Source organism: Salmo trutta, chromosome 1 (genome assembly GCF_901001165.1).
Source record: "Salmo trutta chromosome 1, fSalTru1.1, whole genome shotgun sequence".
NCBI lineage: Eukaryota > Metazoa > Chordata > Actinopteri > Salmoniformes > Salmonidae > Salmo > Salmo trutta.
Window position 1 is genome coordinate 29,151,002 of NC_042957.1, and position 22,578 is coordinate 29,173,579.

General features: G+C 42.4%; 1 protein-coding gene across 1 annotated transcript in view; it reads right to left on the bottom strand.

Annotated features, from left to right (window-relative positions):
- LOC115193404 (mannosyl-oligosaccharide 1,2-alpha-mannosidase IA) overlaps positions 1-18,559 on the bottom strand; it is a 168,454-nt gene extending 149,895 nt beyond the window's left edge. Inside the window, exon 1 of the mRNA XM_029752116.1 lies at positions 17,808-18,559. Within this exon, the coding sequence (XP_029607976.1) occupies positions 17,808-18,317 (510 nt within the window). The 5' untranslated portion in view covers positions 18,318-18,559. The remainder of the gene's footprint in view (positions 1-17,807) is intronic.
- Positions 18,560-22,578: the final 4,019 nt, after the last annotated feature.

Genomic DNA, 22,578 nt, shown 5'->3' on the forward strand with positions numbered 1-22,578 from the left:
ATTGACTGCTGTGCAAAGATCTGGGAGTTAACGACCCTGTTTGCTGGAAGCGTCCTATTGAGTAATCTGCAACTGGAGGCATGTGTGTAGTGCTGAAGTCCCCAGGGAGGACTGGCAAATTACAGCACAACAAATCCAATAGTGAAACAAAAGCTTTAATGAAATCCTCCTTGGTGGGTCTCCAGGGAAACACCTATAGGATGACGTCCAGCTAACAGGTGCAGCCTGGGTGGGTGGGGGGGGGGGGGGGGGGGGGGGGTTGTAGTGATGGGGGAGGTGGCGGTGTGGGTAGAACACTGGGCACTGGCAACGAAGTGGGTCTTTGGCGCAAGGGTGACAGATGGCCAAACAGCACACACATACACAGAGCCAATGTGGCCTCCCCTGGGACAGCATTGGCACACAGCTGAAAAGTGTGAGGCAGAGTTGGGTTACAGATGTTTGCCCTGCGCTCTAAAAGAAAGCAAAGAGGTGGCGGCTGGCCAGCGGGCTGATTTGGCTGTGGTCAATGATGGCATCTTTTACACATGGCAAAGTGCTGGACGGGCGGGATTGAGTTACGCAGGATAACGCCTACTCAGAGGCCATCTGCACACTGACACTACTACACTCCGTTCTCTCACCATCATCAATAGACTTGTATTACCATTTGGATAATGCACTTAACAGTGGTAATAAAGCTTCTGTCTAAACCCAAATTGTAACACTCAAAACATATTGGGTCTTTTTACTCCACCAAAACAATTGTCTCCAGTGTTGTGATATCGAGCCATCACCCACTGAGATAGAAAACTGGATCCATGTAAAAGGACCAACAAATGTCTTGGATTTTCTTACTCCAAATTACAGCAGCTCTTGCATTTCAGAAATATCACAGAAAAATAATACATTAAACATTTACGATGATCAACCCTGCAAAACGAGATTCTTCAAAAACACTGCTTTGAGGAAATGCTATAAGTGTTTCATCCAAAGTCAAAGAAGAAATGCAAAGCCGATTCCGGAGTCAAGCAGCACAAACATCATGAAAAATGAATGGCATTTTAAACCTGACATGCATTCAGGCTACTAGGATATCATAATAACTTATTTTTAAGGCAGCGATGTGCGTGAAATGTTGCTTCTGTTAACGGGCCATTACGGCACTTCCATGAAGCGACATACATGCCTTGCCGCCGTGGCCATGCGTGGTGTAAATCTGTGAGCTTCTCCTCCATGGCGTCTCATTGGCTTTCTAGTGAATCTCAGGCTGTTACCCACCTGCGTTACATGAGATGAATTGGTCAGGAAATCAATAAGCCATAGGTCCTTTATGTGTGTTCTGTCACTGCGACGTGTGGCCAGAGAGATGCTTGATACCAGGTAGGCGAAGAAGAACCATTGTGATTGGCTGATGGATCCAAGACTCACCTTCTCAGACCATTATTTCCCAACAGGTGAACCACATTGAAGATTGTCAGCAGCTATTAAAAGGCAGTGCGGACACAGCTTTCAGAAGGTCACGGACATTCTTCCATTGAACGTTGCTTTGGAACAAGAGTCATCCAGCTCTCATCTGCAGAGCATAGTAGAGACTGCATTGTTGTAAAGAACAAGTCCTTTCTCCGGTTGTTTGACTGGTGTGGAGCGCACGGAAATATGCTGTCTTATTGTTGCTGCTCTGCTTCAGGGCAACAACAATATGGCGTGTAGGGTTAAATCATTTGCTCTGACGACGGAAGTCTATCTTGCTTATATCACACATCCTGTGGTCACTCGAAATTGTGGCAAATGGCTGATTTCGAGCATTAGGCCTCCAATAACGTGATAGGTAGCCTAGTTAACAGTGTTAAACAATACCAGATTATCCTACCGAGGAACACCATATTAAACAGAAATCAATACAAACTGATTGCGGACAGGGAAAGGGATGAAATTGAACAGGAAAATCAATAAACTCACAGTTCTGAAAGCTCCTGTTATTAATTGGGTAAAACAGTCGCTGGATTATAGGCATTGACATCATAAACATGCTATCAAAAAAAAAAGGATTTAGCCATTTATGATGCAATCACTTTCATTATGTGAGGAGAGGTGTCCTGGCAAAAACTACAGCCGGAACAATACCAATATCACGATACTCGTTAGTATCATGGAAAGAAAACACGAAGCGGAGTTCAATTCTTTAGGAAAACAGCCCTAATGTTGGAAACAAACATCATTATGTGGTCATCCAGTGTCACATTTTTGTTTTCCAAGCTATAGCACACTACAATGTACATAGAGCAGGTTTTTAAAGAGTTTGGTCTGGTTTGTGTTTTCATATTTGCCATGACATTTATTTGGTGATACTGGTATCGTCACAGGTGTTAGTACACACGTCTTCAAAACAAGGTCCGGTAAGGACTATTTAATTGAAGAGGGGAGCGTTCTGTTCACTTCAAACTGGTTTATTGATTTGTATTCATTGTTGGGAACAGTGGAATCTGGTTTGACCTAGCCTCTTGACACAAGGCAAACTAATGAAGACCTTGTGAAAAGCCAATTGATTTTCTTCCCGCCTCCCCTCGATACGGAAGCAGTTAGGCAAAGCCATCCATAATTTGCTTAACAGGCTGTAGATCATGATTAAAGAGCAGAGGCCCAACATTATTCAAATCTGTTGGCCTGTAAGAGCGGTTCGTTGAATGAATAGTCACAGCACTGTCTGTGAAGGTGATCCAATCTGCACTGTTGGCATACAGATCTGATTGCTCCATACAAAGTCTATATAGACTTGGTCACATGGGCAACTCCTTTCACCACGCGATATCACATGTCAACTTTCTCAGCCACTGTGACTGGCCACCATGTCAACCTTTAGACCTGTGTAAGGTCGAGGTCAACCTGGAACAGCTCTTAGGGACAATTAACTGGTTCTAGGGCTTGTTTATTGACCAATCAGTGCCTCAGTCAGGGGAGGGGCAAGTAATCAATACGGTCTACAACACATCAGTGTCAGTATTCATTTGTCTGCTTGATGACCTCACTAGTCATTATGACACCCAAACAGAGGGGTAAATGCGGGGATGTCTAGGGTCTAGGATTGTACCTTAGCACTGTCAGTATCAATGGAGACTGGAGAGTGAGCCAACATCCTCATCTAACAGAAGAGCCACAGTACCATGGATCTTCCTTAACCACATAAACAGTAAAGAGTTTCAAGTTGTATCCATTAGTGTGCAGTAGAGCAGTATTTTTCCTACACTGCAGAACAGAGTGCTCACCTTTCCTCTTGGCTGCTTGTTTACTAAGCCAGTCTTTGAGATTCTATCCACAAGGTATTTGGTTCTCCTCTGTCAATGGGAGAGTGCAGCCAGTCCCCTGCAGTATACCTTTCTTCAGTCTTTTATAGCAGGAATAAAAATGAAATGTGCACTCTGAGCAGAAAAAGTGAGCAGGGCGGTGATGAAAAAGAAGAAGAAAAAAAAGACAGGCACATGCAGATGCTTGAGAGCTTCAATTACTGCCTCTATGGTGCCACAGGTCAACAGGGGGCCTTTGGCTCAGGCCTGGACCGGATCAGTCATGTCCAGCTCAGTCTGAATGCCGGGGCTTGACTCTGGGCAGGGTTGTGGCCCGACATGAGAAGGTGAGATTGTATGGGGGCCGGGGGCAGGAATGAAGAGCTTTTACAAATAAAGCAGGCGCCCAGAGGGTTACGGCCTGGGTGAGAGAAAAACTCACTGCTGCCTTGCGCTTCCTCTCCTTTACCTCTTCTCTCCCCTACCTCCCATGTCTTATTTACGAGTGGAAAAATACAAAGATGCTGGCTGAATTATTTAGCGTGTGTACTCGGCTTTCCTTTCCCAGGAAATGAATGTGGTGCACCGCGTACACTGCCAAAACTAACCTGGACAGGGTCCATAAAGGTCCATGAAAACACAAACACCACAATGCAATATACACAACTCAATCTCAGAAACAAAATAGTGGATACTGCTGCTGCATTTGGACAAAATGGGCCCATCTGTCAATATATATTTTTTTAATTGTCCACTTGACTTTACAAAGAGCATCAATCCAAACCCCTGAAAACATTCTCAGCTGTACGTTGTCGTCTGCATCAGGCTAAATGGCAAATATTAAATGTCCCAGAACTGCACGTCACGTTACATAATTGCACTTAAGACATAATATTTTTTTAAATGGGACCTCACAAAATGAGATAGCCATTATTAAAATATGCCTGGTTACTTAAATCCCCAAAGATAAACATTTTGTCGGAAGAGGCAAAACAATACCATGTAGAGCTGTGAAGATGTCATTCACCATGCTGGTGTTAAAACAAGGTCAGGTACGTGACATGCCTAACAATAAACAGGGTTTAATATTAGTGATGACCTGGTGGCAGATAGAGGGTTAGAGTTGCCAGGGTAAACTGCTCCAAGCACTTGTACTCTGCCTCTGCTGTAGTCTGTATTCAGCAGTAGAGTGGACAGCTGACAGAGGGGAAAAACCCAGCCTATGGCCAAAAGCAGAGGATTGACGGCTCCTGCTCCACCACATTGGGCATTGTCCGTCATCATAATAGTATTCAGGGCAGTGGTGGACGCGGAGGAGGACAGTCTGCTGCACTGTTGGGCCGTTAGACTGGGGATGGAGGTACTAATTCGTTAACTACAGGTCGTTATTGAAATGCATTTCCTCATTAAAAGGGCAATTCTGCCACTTTTCAACCTAAAATGAATTATCACCAGCACCATACCAGTGTGTACATGAAGTGGAGCAGGTCGAGAGTTAAGATCCTTGGTGTCCACATCACCAACGAACTATCATGGTCCAAACACACCAAGACAGTAGTGAAGAGGGCACGACAACACCTTTTCCCCCTCAGGAGACTGAAAAGATTTGGCATGGGTCCCCAGATCCTCAAAAAGTTATACAGCTGCACCATCGAGAGCGTCCTGACCGGTTGCATCACCACCTGGTATGGTAACTGCTCGACATCTGACCGTAAGGCGCTACAGAGGGTATTGCGTATGGCCAAGCTTCCTGACATCCAGGACCTATATACTAGGAGCTGTCAGAGGAAGGTCCAAAAAATTGTCACAGACTCCAGTCACTCAAGTCATAGACTGTTCGCTCTGCTACCTCACGGCAAGTGGTACCGGAGCACCAAGTCTAGAACAAAAAGGCTCTTTAACAGCGTCTAAGACTGCTGAACAATCAATCAAATGGCCACCCAGACTATTTACATTAACCCCCCTTTGTTTTTACACTGCTGTTACTCTCTGTTTATTATTATCTATGCATAGTCACTTAAATGACCTGGACTAACCTGTACCCCCGCACATTGACTCGGTACCGGTACCCCCTGTATATAGGCTTGTTACTGGTATGTCATTTTATTGTGTTACTTTTTAATTTAGATTTTTTTTTAAAATTCACTTTAGTTTATTTAGTTAATATTTTCTTAACACTATTTCTTGAACTGCATTGATTCAATTTGATTTGATTACATATGTGAATACAGCAAGTTCTTATGATCTGTGGTTACAAAGACAAAAAAAATGTATTATAAAAAAAAGCTTCTCTGTGACGTCACAGGGTAGGATTAAAAGTAAGAAAAACCTGCAATGACTTTCTAGCCAGAGGGAAGGTCTTTTTTTCATTGCTCCCCACGTCACCTCTAATCTCAGTCTTTGAAAATCATCATTCTTAAAATAATTTTAATTTATGATCGGGTAGAACTTTTTTTACTTCATTTTTTCTACGAAACGTGCCGATTTGTCATATGTAGACACTGGTATTGTGCTGGAGATAATGAAAATGAGGTTGAAAAGTGGTGGAATTGACACCAAGGTGGCGACACGCATCTCTGCGTGCCTGGCAGACATTTCAGCTTGGATGTCGGCCCACCACCTCAAGCTCAACCTCAACAAAACCAAGCTGCTCCTCCTCCCGGGAAAGGCCTGCCCGCTCCAAGACCTCTCCATCACGGTTGACAATCCACAGTGCCCCCTACCTAAGTGCAAAGTACCTTGGCGTGACCCTGGACAACAGCCTGTCGTTCTCTGCAAACATCAAATCAGTGACTTGATCCTGCAGGTTCATACTCTACAACACCCATCTGTATCCATTGTGCGTCTATTACCAGAATGCCAGCAAAATTAGCACAAGTAATAGCTAAATATGCTAACGAGCACAAATAAAACTAAATGAATTGCAAAGACAGGCAATCCAGCTCAAAGTTATCAGGGCCTAAAATGAACACCTGCCACCCGCCAAATGCGGGTACATTTCGGCATTGGTGTGTAAGAATGTCTAATTCACCAGCCACTTTGGAGGGTGGTCACAATCAGGGCTCTACAGTGCGAGCATTTCATAAATAGTCAACTCAAGTAAGGGAACAAGTGCAAGTTGAGATTTACAGCAAAATAAATGCTGCAGTAGATGTTTTCAAAGTATTTCTGCGGCTCTGTTTCATATCTGATAATACACAAAGAAATCTGAATCCTGATGTTATAGCTATCCCACAGAGCGAAGTGCTGAAAGACTCTTTTTTAGAAGCAATGCGCACAGGCATAATTTTACTCTAAAGTCTAAAGTGAGACTTTGTTTCTTGGCTGTTAGCATAGTTTTTTTTCACAAGCTAGGTTTCTTTTCAAAGAGATTATAAAAAGGCCACGCGATGACTGGCCCTGTTACCAAGATTTTTGTATTTTTTTTAAATAAAAAATATATATTTGTATTTTAACTAGGCAAGTCAATTAAGAATAAATTCATATTACAATGACACCCTACCCCGGACAACGCTGGGCCAATTGTGAGCCGCCTTATGGGACTCCCAATCACGGCCGGATAAGATACAGCCTGGATTCGAACCAGGGACTATAGTGACGCCTCTTGCACTGAGATGTAGTGCCTTAGACCACAGCGCCACTCTGGAGCACGCAACCGGGAGACCCATGAGGCGGTGCACAATTTGCCCAGCATCGTCCGGGTTAGGGGAGGGGTTCGCCGGCTGAGATGTCCTTGGCCCATCGCGCTCAAGCAACTCCTTGTGGCAGGCCGTGTTACCTCCGACACATTGGTGCGGCTGGCTTCCGGGTTAAGCGAGCAGTCTGTCAAGAAGCAGTGCGGCCCTGGCAGGGTCGTGTTTTCGGAGGACGCATGGCTCATCGCTCAGGTCACAGAGTATTAAGTCGAGCAATATATAGCACATCACTTCTCACTAGTAATACATTTACTGTTTTAGAAACATTACATAGCATGCTCATCATTTTCAATTACATTTTTTGTAATTATGATGAGCAAAATATCTCCGCTGGAAAAATGTTTTTCATCTACCTACCACATTGGCTGGTATACAAAAAAAAGTTAGTTTTAAGCCCTGAAAGTTATACAGTGGGGGAAAAAAGTATTTGATCCCCTGCTGATTTTGTACGTTTGCCCACTGATAAAGAAATGATCAGTTTATATTTTTAATGGTAGGTTTATTTGAACAGTGAGAGACAGAATAACAAAATAATCCAGAGAAACGCATGTCAAAAATGTTATAAATTGATTTGCATTTTAATGAGGGAAATAAGTATTTGACCCCCTCTCAATCAGAAAGATGTCTGGCTCCCAGGTGTCTTTTATACAGGTAACGAGCTGAGATTAGGAGCACACTCTTAAAGGGAGTGCTCCTAACCACAGCTTGTGACCTGTAAAAGACACCTGTCCACAGAAGCAATCAATCAATCAGATTCCAAACTCTCCACCATGGCCAAGACCAAAGAGCTCTCCAAGGATGTCAGGGACAATATTGTAGACCTACACAAGGCTGGAATGGGGCTACAAGACCATCGCCAAGCAGCTTGGTGAGAAGGTGACAACATTTGGTGCGATTATTCGCAAATGGAAGAAACACAAAAGAACTGTCAATATCCCTCGGCCTGGGGCTCCATGCAAGATCTCACCTCGTGGAGTTGCAATGATCATGAGAACGGTGAGGAATCAGCCCAGAACTACACGGGAGGATCTTGTCAATAATCTCAAGGCAGCTGGGACCATACTCACCAAGAAAACAATTGGTAACACACTACGCCGTGAAGGACTGAAATCCTGCAGCGCCTGCAAGGTCCCCCTGCTCAAGAATACATATACATGCCCGTCTGAAGTTTGCCAATGAACATCTGAATGATTCAGAGGACAACTGGTGAAAGTGTTGTGCTCAGATGAGACCAAAATGGAGCTCTTTGGCATCAACTCAACTCGCCGTGTTTGGAGGAGGAGGAATGCTGCCTATGACCCCAAGAACACCATCTCCATGATCAAACATGGAGGTGGAAACATTATGCTTTGGGGGTGTTTTTCTGCTAAGGGGACAGGACAACTTCACCGCATCAAAGGGACGATGGACGGGGCCATGTACCGTCAAATCTTGGGTGAGAACCTCCTTCCCTCAGCCAGGGCATTGAAAATGGGTCGTGGATGGGTATTCCAGCATGACAATGACCCAAAACACACGGCCAAGGCAACAAAGGAGTGGCTCAAGAAGAAGCACATTAAGGTTTTGGAGTGGCCTAGCCAGTCTCCAGACCTTAATCCCATAGAAAATCTGTGGAGGGAGCTGAAGGTTCGAGTTGCCAAACGTCAGCCTCGAAACCTTAATGACTTGGAGAAGATCTGCAAAGAGGAGTGGGACAAAATCCCTCCTGAGATGTGTGCAAACCTGGTGGCCAACCACAAGAAACGTCTGACCTCTGATTGCCAACAAAGGTTTTGCCACCAAGTACTAAGTCATGTTTTGCAGAGGGGTCAAATACTTATTTCCCTCATTAAAATGGAAATCATTTTATAACATTTTTGACATGCGTCTTTCTGGATTTTTTTCTTGTTATTCTGTCTATCTCTGTTCAAATAAACCTACCATTAAAATTATAGACTGATCATTTCTTTGTAAGTGGGCAAACGTACAAAATCAGCAGGGGATCAAATACTTTTTTCCCCACTGTACATATATAGAGAAGTCATTTTTGGTGAGTTCGGAAATTTTCAAGCAGATATGAACGAGAGACATTGTGCAAATTAACAAAGCTGTCAAAGCAAAGGGTGGCTACTTTGAAGAATCTCAAATATATTTTGAGTTGTTTAACACTTTTTTGGTTACCACATGATTCCATGTGTTATTTCATAGTTTTGATGTCTTCACCATTATTCTACAATGTAGAAAATAGTAAAAATAAAGAAAAACCCTGCAATGAGTAGGTGTGTCCAAACTTTTGACTGGTACTGCACCGCAGTCAGTCAGACTGGCCTGACCTCATGCATGCATTCTCGAGTGAGATACAGGTAACTGCCAAAATAAATGAAACTCTTGCGTAAATGAGGAATGAAGTATATTGAAAGCAGGTGCTTCCGCAAAGGTGTGGTTCCAGAGTTAATGAAGCAATTAACATCCCATCATGTATAAAAATGTCCAGTTGCCCATTATTTTAGCTACCATGACTGGAAGAAGAGATCTCAGTGACTTTGAAAGAGGGATCTCAAAGGAGCATAGGGGTTTTAAAGGACGTGTGTGTATGTGTCTGTCTCAGTCACCAGATCAACCCAATTGAACACTTATGGGAGATTCTGGAGCAGAGTCTGAAACAGCATTTTCCACCACGATTAACAAAACACCAAATGATGGAATTTCTCGTGGAAGAATGGTGTCGTATCCCTCCGATAAGAGTTCCAGACACTTGTAGAATCTATACCAAGACGCAGTTCTGAAGCTGTTCTGGCTGTCCACGGTGGCCCACTTTATCTTGGTGTTTCCTTTATTTTGGCAGTTATCTGTATGCAAAGGCTGCTGGAGAGATCTATTCAAATAAGGGGACATTTGTACCGTGAAAGTGACTCTCTCTTCCATCTTACCCTCTCAGCCCTGGCTTGACAGTATTGTCCATCCCGATTACCAGCATACCTCCGCCTCAAAAATGATTCCCATTTTAATCCTACTGACAGACAGTGCATGAGATGATATGGTGGCCCTGGAATAACCTGTGGGTCTTGTACTCCATCTATCTTTTCAGTAATGCAATAACTTTGTAAAACATAAAACACAGATTGAAAACCAATGATCTGTGTGATTGGGAATCTGAGTACCAGTCTGCCAACTACAATACTGAACACTAGAGGGGTTGAATTAAGAGGATTGTTGTCCTATACAACGTATAATATCTTACCTTAATAATGAAATAGAAAGCAATGTCTTATAGTCTAGAGAGTCGTCTTAAGCAGACATTAAAACAGCTATGATTCTGTTGATGAATTGCAGCGAAGCAAAGACAAATCGCACAGCATCCTAACCACACAGGTAGGCAGGAAGGCAGCAGTACGTGGAAGGAAGGAGGCAGAACAGGACGGAGCACTAGAAGATGAATTGGAGCTGAATCACGTCATTGATCCTTAGCCCCGCCTCTCTCGGTGTGAAGGAAACAGAGTGGAACCCCGCCTCAGAGGGGGAAATTAGAAAAGTCATTAATACTAACTGGTCATTGGGCCCATAAATTATGGTTTACTTGAAGCAATATGAGGAAATCTATCTCCCGGCCACGGTATACATTACATGGTATACAAAGGGAATGGCAATAAAGCAAGTGTTATGCTCCTCCGACTACCAATAACCTAGGCTCTAACAGCAACTAAACATCACAGCACTCAAGTGGAGCCAACAGTATCACTCAAGGTCTATAGCAGGGAAGAAGTGCCTGATATCCCTCCTGCATAAACTTCTGCCCTGACTGCATTGTTCATTTACAGATGATGTACAAGATACCAGACCAGGTCTCAGGGATGGTTAACTGGTGATCCCTTTGATCTCTCCTGAGTTAAGTAACGTGCAAAAAAACTACAAGCAGATTTACCTGTGGAATAATCCCCACGGCTCTCTAAAATAGGATGAATATGTTCCTCTGGGGCCATTCAAAAGGCTGACTGAGGGCCTTTTTCCTGAAAAATGTGTTTGTTTTCTATGGTTGTGTTTTGCTTTCCGTATATTGAAGTGCATAGTGTAGGCCTATATTGATGTGTATATACAGGGCTCGTCTGTAAAATAGCCATTGGTCTCAGCATGACTCCCTGTCAAAAAGGTTCAATAAAATATGAAGATTGCATCTGTATAAATCAAGATTCTTTTCAAAAGGGCACGAGTCAATGTCGCAGAAGGTCTTTATTGGCATTCAGTAAATAAAAGCTACTGTACAAAGAACCTTTTAACTCAAGAAACGTGCCAGCTCGGAGACATCAATTTCCCTTTCCCAAAGCAATTAAGACTGAAGGTCAGGATGTCTCACTGTGGTCGCCAACACCTCCCCACTGGGACTGTTTGTCCCTCCCTTGGTGCTGATCAATTGGATTAGGTCTCTGTTCTGCTTTACAGGCGAGAGTCATCATTAGTGTCAGTCAGGTGGCTTGGGAGCTTCCCCTTGGCAGCGCAGCAGCACAGAGATTGTAAAACGCAGAGGCGCAACATCGCCAGACTTCCGGGAACGCTTGCGAAACAGACCAAGCAGACCAGGCCGAGGTTTGGGGTTTGAGAAGTCAATGAGATAATTCTTCCTCAGTTGTTCATTTTCTTGAAATCTAAAAGGCATAACCTAGATTCGAGCCAATGTCTGAAGTAGTTGTGATCTGGGATTTCTTTTCGAGAAGCCGTTTCTGCCTATCTTCATACTGTACTGCCTCTGGTAGTAGTGTGTTAGAGCTCTGGGCCTCAATGGCGTAGTAGTGTGTAGTGGAGCTGCAGTGGCCCACCAGTCCTGGCCTCCTAATCAATCAGTCCTCCAATCACTCAGTTCTCAGAGGCATGGGATCACTGGGTTATTGGACTGGTGGTCAGCTTGAGGAAAGAGCAACAGGGTCTCTAAAGGCCTGTGTTCACTGATATGCGAACACACGCACACAGACACACAGAGGGATATGTGCGCTCACAGTATATGATTACCCAGAGTGACGTAGTCTTCTGCTCATAAGCCCCATAAAACCAAAAAAGCATCATAGCTGCCAATAGTGGCTTTGAACTCTATCCTAGCTACATCCAAGCGCTAGGAAGGCTTGTTCCTGGGGCTAAGATATAAGACGACAAGAAGATGGTCAGGTAGCCTAACTTTCACATATTATGAAACAATATAACTACAACCTTATAGCCTAGCATTCGTATATTGACTAGCCAGAGGACCTAGCCTACATTCTTCAATAGCCTACATTTATCTGAGCATACCTCTGCGATACTCAAAGGTAATGGCCACCTACATAGTAACCTCCTGTGAAGAGGTTTCAGGCTCCATCAGTGTATAGACTATTCACAGGCATAAACAACACTGTGGCCCCCTGTGAGACGCAGCGGGATTGGCTGGCTGAAAGGGACTGCTATTAAAAGCCATTACACAATTAGACTGAGCACCTGGAGGGCCTCCACGTCGGTAATTCTATAGCCGTCTACAGATAATGGAGGGCAATACAGATCCGTTTCAAACGCATCTTCCTGGCATCCTTTGTAAGAGGTAAATGAACAAAAGAACGGCTAGGAGTACAGAATCGAACAATACCTTACAATTATATACAGGTAGTTTTGGATTAAAAAGCTGTTGACAGACAACCTAGTGGGGAAGTTATGAAAGTAAAAGTGAGGAGAGGCTACTGGGCTTTTCAGAATGTTCCAAGGGTAGGTCAGGAAGGGAAGGCGATTTCGCTAACTTTCATGTCGTCCATGGTGTGCAAAAATAATTCAACTGGATCTTGGGGGGGGGGGAATAGACAGAGAGAGACAGAGAGAGACAGAGAGAGAGAACGAGACAGAGAGAGAACGAGACAGAGAGAGAACGAGACAGAGAGAGAACGAGACAGAGAGAGAACGAGACAGAGAGAGAACGAGACAGAGAGAGAACGAGACAGAGAGAGAACGAGACAGAGAACGAGACAGAGAGAGAGAGAGAGAGAGAGAGAAAGAGACAGAGAAAGACAGAGACAGAGAGAGAGAGAGAGACACACAGAGAGAGAGAGACACACAGAGAGAGAGAGACACACAGAGAGAGAGAGACAGAGAGACAGAGAGAGAGACAGAGAGACAGAGAGAGAGACAGAGAGAGAGACAGAGACAGAGAGAGAGACAGAGAGACAGAGACAGAGAGACAGAGAGAGAGACAGAGAGACAGAGAGACAGAGGAGGGTGAAAGAGAGAGAGAGGAGGGTGAAAGAGAGAGAGAGGAGGGTGAAAGAGAGAGGACTGCCTCATCCTTCCTTCCTAGACAGCCAAGGCGACTCGAGACCTTTAACAAACCCACAGTTTCTAATCCCTGGCTGCTGAGCCAGCTGGCCCTCTCCTCTCCGCATGCAGGGGGGACGGGACGAAAGCCTGACAGGGTTATTAACCGATTGCCCTTCAAGATACCAAGTGAATACTGATAAGCGGGTCAGCCCTACAGAGCTGCAGCCCAGGCACTAATTTGCATCTAATTTCCAAATGCTTACTAGCCCCACCCAATGTTGACCTGCCTGGTAGACTGAGGAAATCTCAGGCAGCACACACACACCACACACAGGAAGAGAGTGACATGCGAATCAGCAATAAGAGGATGCTGTGTGTGGTGCTGTGAACTGTGCTGTAATTAGCCCACAGTTGCAATGGTAAAGATTACCATAGACCTTTACTGGGTGAATAGTTTTTGTCAAACAGTCAGGCTTTTGTTCCTATGGCAATGTTTTGTTTCTATCCTGTACCCGTAGAGGTTTGTTGGATGGGATGTGTGTAGGCTACTACTAACTACAGTAATGACTGGGATAAATAAAGAGATTGCTCATCTGTATCCTGTCTCTGACACACACACACACACACACACAGAGAGAGAAAGACAGCCGAGGCTGTTGGGTTTTTTTTCTAATCTGTACGATGATTCACAGTGGAACCTCTGTAACAGGATGAAAGGGGGACAGGCAGGTGATTGTGTAAGAAGGGAACTCGAGCACAAAAGTAGTTCTAAAGAATGTACAGAAAATTTTCCCATTAAAAATAAAAATGACTAACCTTGCTGAAAACAAACTACACAAAGCATCACTGCTGGATATTTGGTTGTGCAATGTTTTCATAGTAGGCCTAAACCAGCACATCCCTCCCCCTAACACACACACGGGCTACGGCTCTCCTTAGGAGAAACATGATGCGTTTCTAAGCCCGAGGCTGGGACCTGAGCCGAGGACTCTCAAAGGCAGCTTTGCACCCATAAACATGGCAAATTTTGATTGACTGCTAAAGTATCTGCCACCACCGCAATTTCCTCTAAATCACCTTATGCCTTCTGAATAATTTGATCCCATCAAGTTGCGTACTTTGTCAGCAGAGAAGCTGTATCACAGGAAGCCGATAGTCGACATGAGGAGAAGCAAAACCAAATGCCGCCAGACTAGGTAAATAACATGCTGAAGTGACAAACCAGCCAAGCAAGTGGTGAGTTGTATGTCTTTTGGATTCATAACTAAACACCATTAACACTTGAGGCGTTGCTGCTATTCTTAGTGGTTTCCGAGTATGGTGCAAGTACAAAAACAGACATTGGCCCTCTGAATGGGAATAATTCTTACCCATTTACTAGTCTTCATTTGCACACTATCATTCATAGTATGGAAGTGTCTATAAATGGTTGGTTAATTCATTGTTCAAAGGCTTAGCCCCACGTAATTAGGCTACACAGTATACGAACACTAACAAAGTGCCACCCAAAATGATCATTCAATCAATTGGACTATTGTGGTTTGTCTACAGCAGGGATGGGCAACTGGCGGACCATGGTGCCCGTTTGTAGGCCCGCGGATCAATTCCAACACCCAAAAAGTTTTATATGTCATTCTTTAGGAAATCAGTCAGCGTCTCAACTTACTGTTGAGAGTTAGAATAGTAGAATCCACAATGTGCAATATTCTACATTTGGTTGTGCATGAGCAGTTGTCTTGTCAGCTAACATTTTTTAGATTGTTAAATTATTCTAGCGGCCAGCTATCTAAACATGTAATCAAGCCATGATTGGCTGAGATAATGGATGGGCTGAACATGCCGAGAGATAAGTTCGGATTGGTTTGCCACGTTGCATGCTTCTGTCTATAACGTGAGCTGCTCAGTATGTGCAGATAATCCTTGCTATCGCAGCTTTTTTTTTTTAAGATATAATGTTAGCCATGGAGAACTGCAAAACTGTTACTACTGCTCTCAACAACATTGCTGCCCTGAATTTAGCAGGCGCTATCGACAAAGATCAGTGGGAAAACGTTGTGATGGACTACTTTCTGCACACAGTCAGTGACTTGACACAATGCGGGCCAAACATGCTGTACATACAAAACGGCGTTAAAGGGGTTAAGTCTGCTGTGAAGCGTTCATCCATGTATACGGCTAAGAGTCTAGCTACATTTTCAGATATTATACGTTTCAAAATTTGTCAGAAAGTTGTTTCCATTGCAAGTTCAAGTGTGCTGTTAGCTAGCTAGAAAGCGTTAGCTAACGTTACATGTATGATCTGTGTAGTAGCTAATATTATGTATACCTGAGAAAGTAATTTGCATTGCTAGTTATAGCCTAACTCTAGCTAATATTAAACCTAGCTGGTTAGCTTTACCTACCTGCTGATTCACACTACAGCATTTAATGCACGGTGGCTAGCTATGACAATCAGTTTTTGTATTGCTAATAGTATGGTTTGGGATTAGGAGTCATTGTTTAGCTAGCTAGCTACATGTCTAAACAAAAGACTCCACTTCGCCTGATGATTACGTGACCCAGGTGTGTTTGGGGGTGATTACGGCCATCTATTGTATTTCATGAACATGTGTTATTAACTAGACAATAGTGGCCCATCCACTTAGCTAGATGTGGCTGGGGGGGGGGGGTTGTTGTATCATTTATTTCAAGTAACCCATCAATTTAGACAAGTGTGTCTGGTATAGGTGTGCCAACATGACCGTATTCGTATATGTAAATTGAAAGTTGATAGATCATACTCGTGATCAGAAAAAACACAAGTGTTTTAGTATGCCTAAATAGACCTCCCTGCACGTTCTCCCTGCACGTTCTCACTGCAAAAAAAGCTGCAGATTAGGAGCAGCGCAGGGAGGGTGTGTCTGTGTGTCCTCAATTTGCAGCAGGCAGCCAAGTTTGCTGTCACTCAGTCAGAATGTGCACTAGCGTTTCCATACCCTTGTCCCACTTGTTAGATATTATGCACATTGTTAGCTTGCCATGTGATTTATCATAGTAGCAGGCAGTAGCAATCTAAATGATCAGACAGAAAACATGCGAGGAAAAGTGATCAGGTGAAATTTTGAAGTGAGTGGACGGAGAAATAGGGCTTCACTCTATCCAATCAGAGCAGCAGGATCAACGTACAGCCCACCCTTCTCTTTACAGACAGGGAAACTAGCCAGTTGAGGTATTTAGACCATGCAAATGACTGACGCAAAGACAGTATGGTTTAGGAACTCTCTGACTGACACATGAGAAACATGCTTCCTGGCACCCGAAAACTTTTCCCCAATCACAGATAATTACAAAAAATACTCAGATCATAATCGTATCCAGAAAATGGCCCATATCGTTACGCTAATCATTTTGTTTGACTACTCAGCACACCCCTAGTGTCTGGGTAAGCATCATCTAATAATTATGAAATATTTGTATCTGTACACTTTCTATTTTTGATATTGCTACTATGCAAATATGCATGTAACCATTTCACTGTACTGTTTACACCTTCCGCATTCTGTGAATGTGACAACTACACTTTGATTTGATATAGTGTGTGTTTACCAGAGACGGTAATGTGAAGAACAACATGACCTGCACCAAAGTCAGATTAGGATATAGGCCAAGGACTAGATAGTGTTTTTTTACCTGGAGTTTTCCCTTATTGTAGGCTACTACTTTCACCACTTTTAGTCTTAATCTTTGTTTTTTTACTACACTACCGCACTCACTCTGTTTAGCACATGGCCTCACTTGTGAATCCTTAAAGGGATGGGTGGGGCTAAGGCTTAAGAGGGTGTGAACCATGCTGAATGGTTGTAGACATGAGGTCTCCAGTAGCTGTACCAAAACATTCATGGGCCATTTTCTCAAAAGTGGGATAACAAGTTTATCAACTTTCAAAGCAGAATTACTTTCCCATTGTTCCTCAACTGCAGGGTATGATACACCATTTTGTAGCTCTGAGTCTCTACTTTTAGCCAATGTAAAAAGCACAATTTTAAAGTTTGCTACATAAGACCGAATGGAGGAGGTCAGTCACATTAAAAACTGCAAACATTTCTCTCCACCCTATGGAAAAATGTGTAGAATTGCAGGAAATTAACTAAAGGGGTCCCCAAAACGCTAGGTGTGTATGGATGTAGGTATGCAGACCCATGAGCCACTGCGGCCCCTCAATGAGTTCCGATATTTTGTGGCCCCCACCCCATCAAAGTTGCCCATCCCAGGTCTACAGGATGCACTCTCAATCTGGTAATAATGAAGAGTATGGGATTGCGTGTATATAAATACAGGACAGATATCTGGATACAAAGTTAACTAGTTCAAAGTTCAATAGACACAAACCACTAGCTGAAAATATTATGCCTGTGCTGTACAGTGTCGTATAGTCCTATCTATAGTACACAGCGTGTCGTGTACGAGGAACTTGCCGATTAGACAAAACACTACAGCAAACACCGTATGGGAAGTGAAACTAATTACACAAACCCAAAGCAGCCATACTCATTCTAGTAGATAATAAAATACATGCATACATACATACATACATACATACATACATACATACATACATACATCTCACCTCTTTAATTTTTTCTCGTCTCTCTTTGGTTTCCGGATCGGAGGGCTCATGCCCTGTTGCTCCGGGTGGCTGGACATATTCAATGACTGGTAGGTTATCGTCATCTTTCCCACCTTTACTGAGATCTTCCTTAAAAACTTTGTCCTTCTCGTTCTGTATATCTTGCTTGATCTCGTCTGGTCGTTTCTGGAGAGTGTCTTTGGCTTCAACCAAAGCCTTTTCGTGGTCCTTTCTAATCTTGGCTAATATCTTTTCGTCGGTCCCAACTGCGATATTTGAGTCACTATCCGTACCTTTTCGAGTGTTGGTTTCTACCGCGGACGAGTGGAAGAAAACTCCGCTGAGCAGCTTCGACGAATCCGGTAGGAAAAAAATAGCACCGAAACAAAGCGTAATAAAAGCGCTAAAAACTAATAGCAAAATGAATTTCTCTGTCAGCCTGAAAGAGGTCGGGCTGGAAGACTTCCTACTCGGGGTAGCTGTAAAAGGCAATAGAGTTGCTACTGGCATTTTCCTTGTCGTTCAAGAAACTAAAACAAATGAATTAAATTCTAAAATCGGCTTACGTCGCGCACAGTCTTAGCTTCCGTACAACAATATTAGCTATCCATTTCCCATGTGTAGATTAGATAAATTAATAATTTAGTATTTCGTAAAAGTTACTATTGAGCAGCGCGCTGCTGTTTCAACTGCCCATACTGGGAAAACATCTGCAAAAACTCTTCGCTCAGAGCAGAACGGAAGGAATGGCAGCTATGCGCAATTGACAGCTCGTCTTGTCCAATCGCTTCGGTCTGCGCGAACAGTTAGCCAAATACAACGGAGGGCGTGTTTTTCGGACCCGAAATGTGACAGTGACACTCTTGTTTTGATGTCTTGTTCAAACTTAATGGTCACTCATAAATAAAGACACATGCAGTGGTCTAAACGATACAATATAATACAAAGTGGTCCTATAAAACGGTTCTAGAGTAGAAGGTAGTCAGTCAGTCACATCTCGGATGGATCTCGTAGTCGCACGGATCGTCTACTCAGTCAGGGTGTGTAGCGCGTGGACATTCCACATCGGCTCATGCGTTTGTCATGTGGGCTTTGCGCGTGGCTTGAATCGGACTTGTTGTATAATGAAATAAAAATAAATACAATCACGTACAAATAGTTTTTGGAATATTAGGCTACAGAATATAGAACAAAATGCATGAGAAGCAGGATCCGTGTATGTCAAATAGATGTATTTGTTCGGTCATTGTAATAACTTTGTGCTTGCTGATATTGCCGTGTATTATGTCAACAGAGAGAGAGAGAGAGAGAGAGAGAGAGAGAGAGACTGAATATAAACTAAACAAATAACAGCCTGCCATGACTAGTAATGAAAAAATAAACCACCTATAGATTTTTTGAATGGCTAGAATATCAGACTGCATTTATGCATTTATATTGCACACTTCAGTACATGAATCCAGCTATTGACTATCAGTATGTGTGGCATTATTGGTTTTTGAATTGTGGTGGCATCGGTGTCCCTCTCCTTTGCAACCATGAGAACTCTGTTTTTGTTTATATTGAACTGTTTATCAATGACAAAACATAATACAAGTTATGTATACTGCAAAATTTGTTTATGCATTGCTTGAAGTAGGTTACTTAAGGCAAGCAAATTGGCTTGTCCCAGGAATGTGCCAGCAGAGTTGTTGTGACATGTTTAGGGGATTGAGAGAGATCCATCCATTATTTTGAATGTTAAAAAGAAAGAAAAAAATGCAGTGGTGTAGTAGAAGGTATAGTCAAGTCTACGCCATATACCCACGTATTTTTCAGTGGGCATTGCATTTACTCCTTAATCCCCACTGATACCAATCAAAATAGTGTAGTGGAGGTATAGGCTGTATCAATTAACCTCTCTAGGGTATGTGGGACGAACTCGTCCCACCTACGTAACAGCCACTGAAATCCAGTGGCGCGATTTTTGAATCGTTAGAAATACTATTACTTCAATTTCTCAAACATATGACTATTTTACAGCTATTTAAAGACAAGAATCTCGTTAATCTAACCCCACTGTCCGATTTCAAAAAGGCTTTACAACGAAAGCAAAACATTAGATTGTCAGCAGAGTGCCCAGCCAGAAAAAATCAGACACCCATTTTTCAAGCTAGCATATCATGTCACATAAACCCAAACCACAGCTAAATGCAGCACTAACCTTTTATGATCTTCATCAGATGACACACCTAGGACATTGTGTTATACAATACATGCATGTCTGTTCAATCAAGTTCATATTTATATCAAAAAACAGCTTTTTACATTAGCATGTGACGTTCAGAAAAAGCATAACCCCCGCAAACTTCCGGGGAATTTACTAACAGTTTGCTAAATTACTCACGATAAACGTTCACAAAAAGCATAACAATTATTTTAAGAATTATAGATACATTACTCCTCTATGCACTCGATATGTCCGATTTTAAAATAGCTTTTCGGATGAAGCACATTTTGCAATAATCTAAGTACATAGCCCGGCATCACAGGGCTAGCTATTTAGATACCCACCCAGGTCAGCCTCCACCAAAATCACATTTCCTATAAGAAAAATGTTCTTACCTTGCTTGTTCTTCGTCAGAATACACTGCCAGGACTTCTACTTCAATAACAAATGTTGGTTTGGTCCCAAATAATCCATCGTTATATCCAAACAGCGACGTTTTGTTCGTGAGTTCTAGACACTATCAGAATGCTTCTTCACGGTGTCGCGCATGGCGCATTGGCGTGTCAAAAATGTCTAAATATTCCATTACCGTACTTCGAAGCATGTCAACCGCTGTTTAAAACCAATTTTTATGCCATTTATCTCGTAGATAAGTGATAATATTCCGACCGGGAATATGCATTGAGCCTAAACAGCCGAATAAAATTTCTCCTCAGGAGCGAATCGTGCACGCGCCTCATTCAAAGGTCCTCTGAGCAGCCACTTACAAAAGGTGAAAATATGTTTCAGCCTGAGGCTCCCTCGTAAACCTTCAGTTATTTCCCGGGCTCTGAGAGCCTATTGGAGCCCTGGGAATTGTCACGTTACAGCTAAGATCCTTACTTTTCAATAAAAAGATGCAAGACGCACGACTCCTTGTCAGACAGGGTACTTCCTGCTTGAAACCTTGTCAGGTTTTTGCCTGCCATAGGAGTTCTGTTATACTCACAGACACCATTCAAACAGTTTTAGAAAATTCAGAGTGTTTTCTATCCAAACCTGAACAATAATATGCATATTCTAGCTTCTGAGTTGGTGTAGGAGGCAGTTAAAAATGGGAACATATTTTTTCCAAAATTCTCAATACTGCCCCCTAGCCCGTAGAGGTTTTAATGTTGATAAAATATTATTTCTTCACATTTCTTGCACACAAATGCTAGGTGCACACTTGAATTAATGGGTAACTACTCTCAAAAATCAACATTTCACCATGCTCAGATTTTTCCCAGACCTCAAAAATAGTCTCCTGATGTGGTTTAAGTATTGTTATGGACTTAGAACATACAAATGTGTTACTTTGAAAGTTAAAACCTGAAATAAATGGGGGAAATCTGTACATTTCTGACTTAGTTTATCTGTTTCAATAGTAGGCCTGACTGTGAAAGACCAATATGGGATTTATTGTTTAGGTCATTCAAAGTGGATGTCACTGTTTCTCATAGAATTTGATGCAGGCTGTTTGGAAAAAAATGGACAAAATTAGAATATACCCACTTCTCCAGGCACCACTACACCACTGAACAAAAATAATTAATATATTCTATTGATAAAAAATAAATAAAAATGATATTAAAATATTTAGTATTTTTTTTACAAATATAATGTGTCTCTAAGTTTGTCATTGCTGCCTTGAATAAGAAACACAGACAAGGACCTTGAGCATTCGCTCCAGTGGCAAGCTGTTATCCGGGGAGAGGTCTATATTAAAGAAAATTATTGTCATAAATTTGAGGAATTTGGTGTGTCTAAATCCAAAGTGTCATTGATGCTACTCAATTTAAATGAAGGTAAATTACATTGGGAGAAATGATTAATCATATCACTTCAGTAGTCTGAGACCTTAATTTACCAATGGGTCATTGGTGTTCTACTCCTTCTGGTGGCACAATGTTATCATATTAGTAAACATTATTTAAATTCATTAAGCTGCCATATTAGTTGATTTAGAATGGGATGATGTACCCTGATAAATAAATAAAAAAATGCCATGCCTAAATGCCATCGCAATTCACGAACGACCCTTACTGTATGTGTGCATTCAGAAAGTATTCATACTCCTTGACTTATTCACAATGTTGTTGTGTTACAGCCTAAATTCAAAATGTATATAAAATAATAATAATCTCATTCATCTACAGACATAATGACAAAGTGAAAACATGTTTTTAGAGTTTATACATGTATAGAGTATATACGTGTACTATCATATATACTTGTTAGAATCATATTTGGCAGTGATTACAGCTGTGAGTCTTTCTGGGTAAGTCTCTAAGAGCTTTGCACACCTGAATTATACAATATTTGCCCATTATTCATTTCAAAATTCTTCAAGCTCTGTCAAATTGGTTGTTGATCATTGCTAGACAACCATTTTCAAGTTTTGCCATAGATTTTCAAGCTGATTTAAGTCAAAACTGTGACTCGGCCACTCAGTAATATTCACTGTCTTCTTGGTAAGCAACTCTGGTGTAGATTTGGCCTTGTGTTTTAGGTTATTGTCCTGCTGAAAGGTGAGTTCATCTC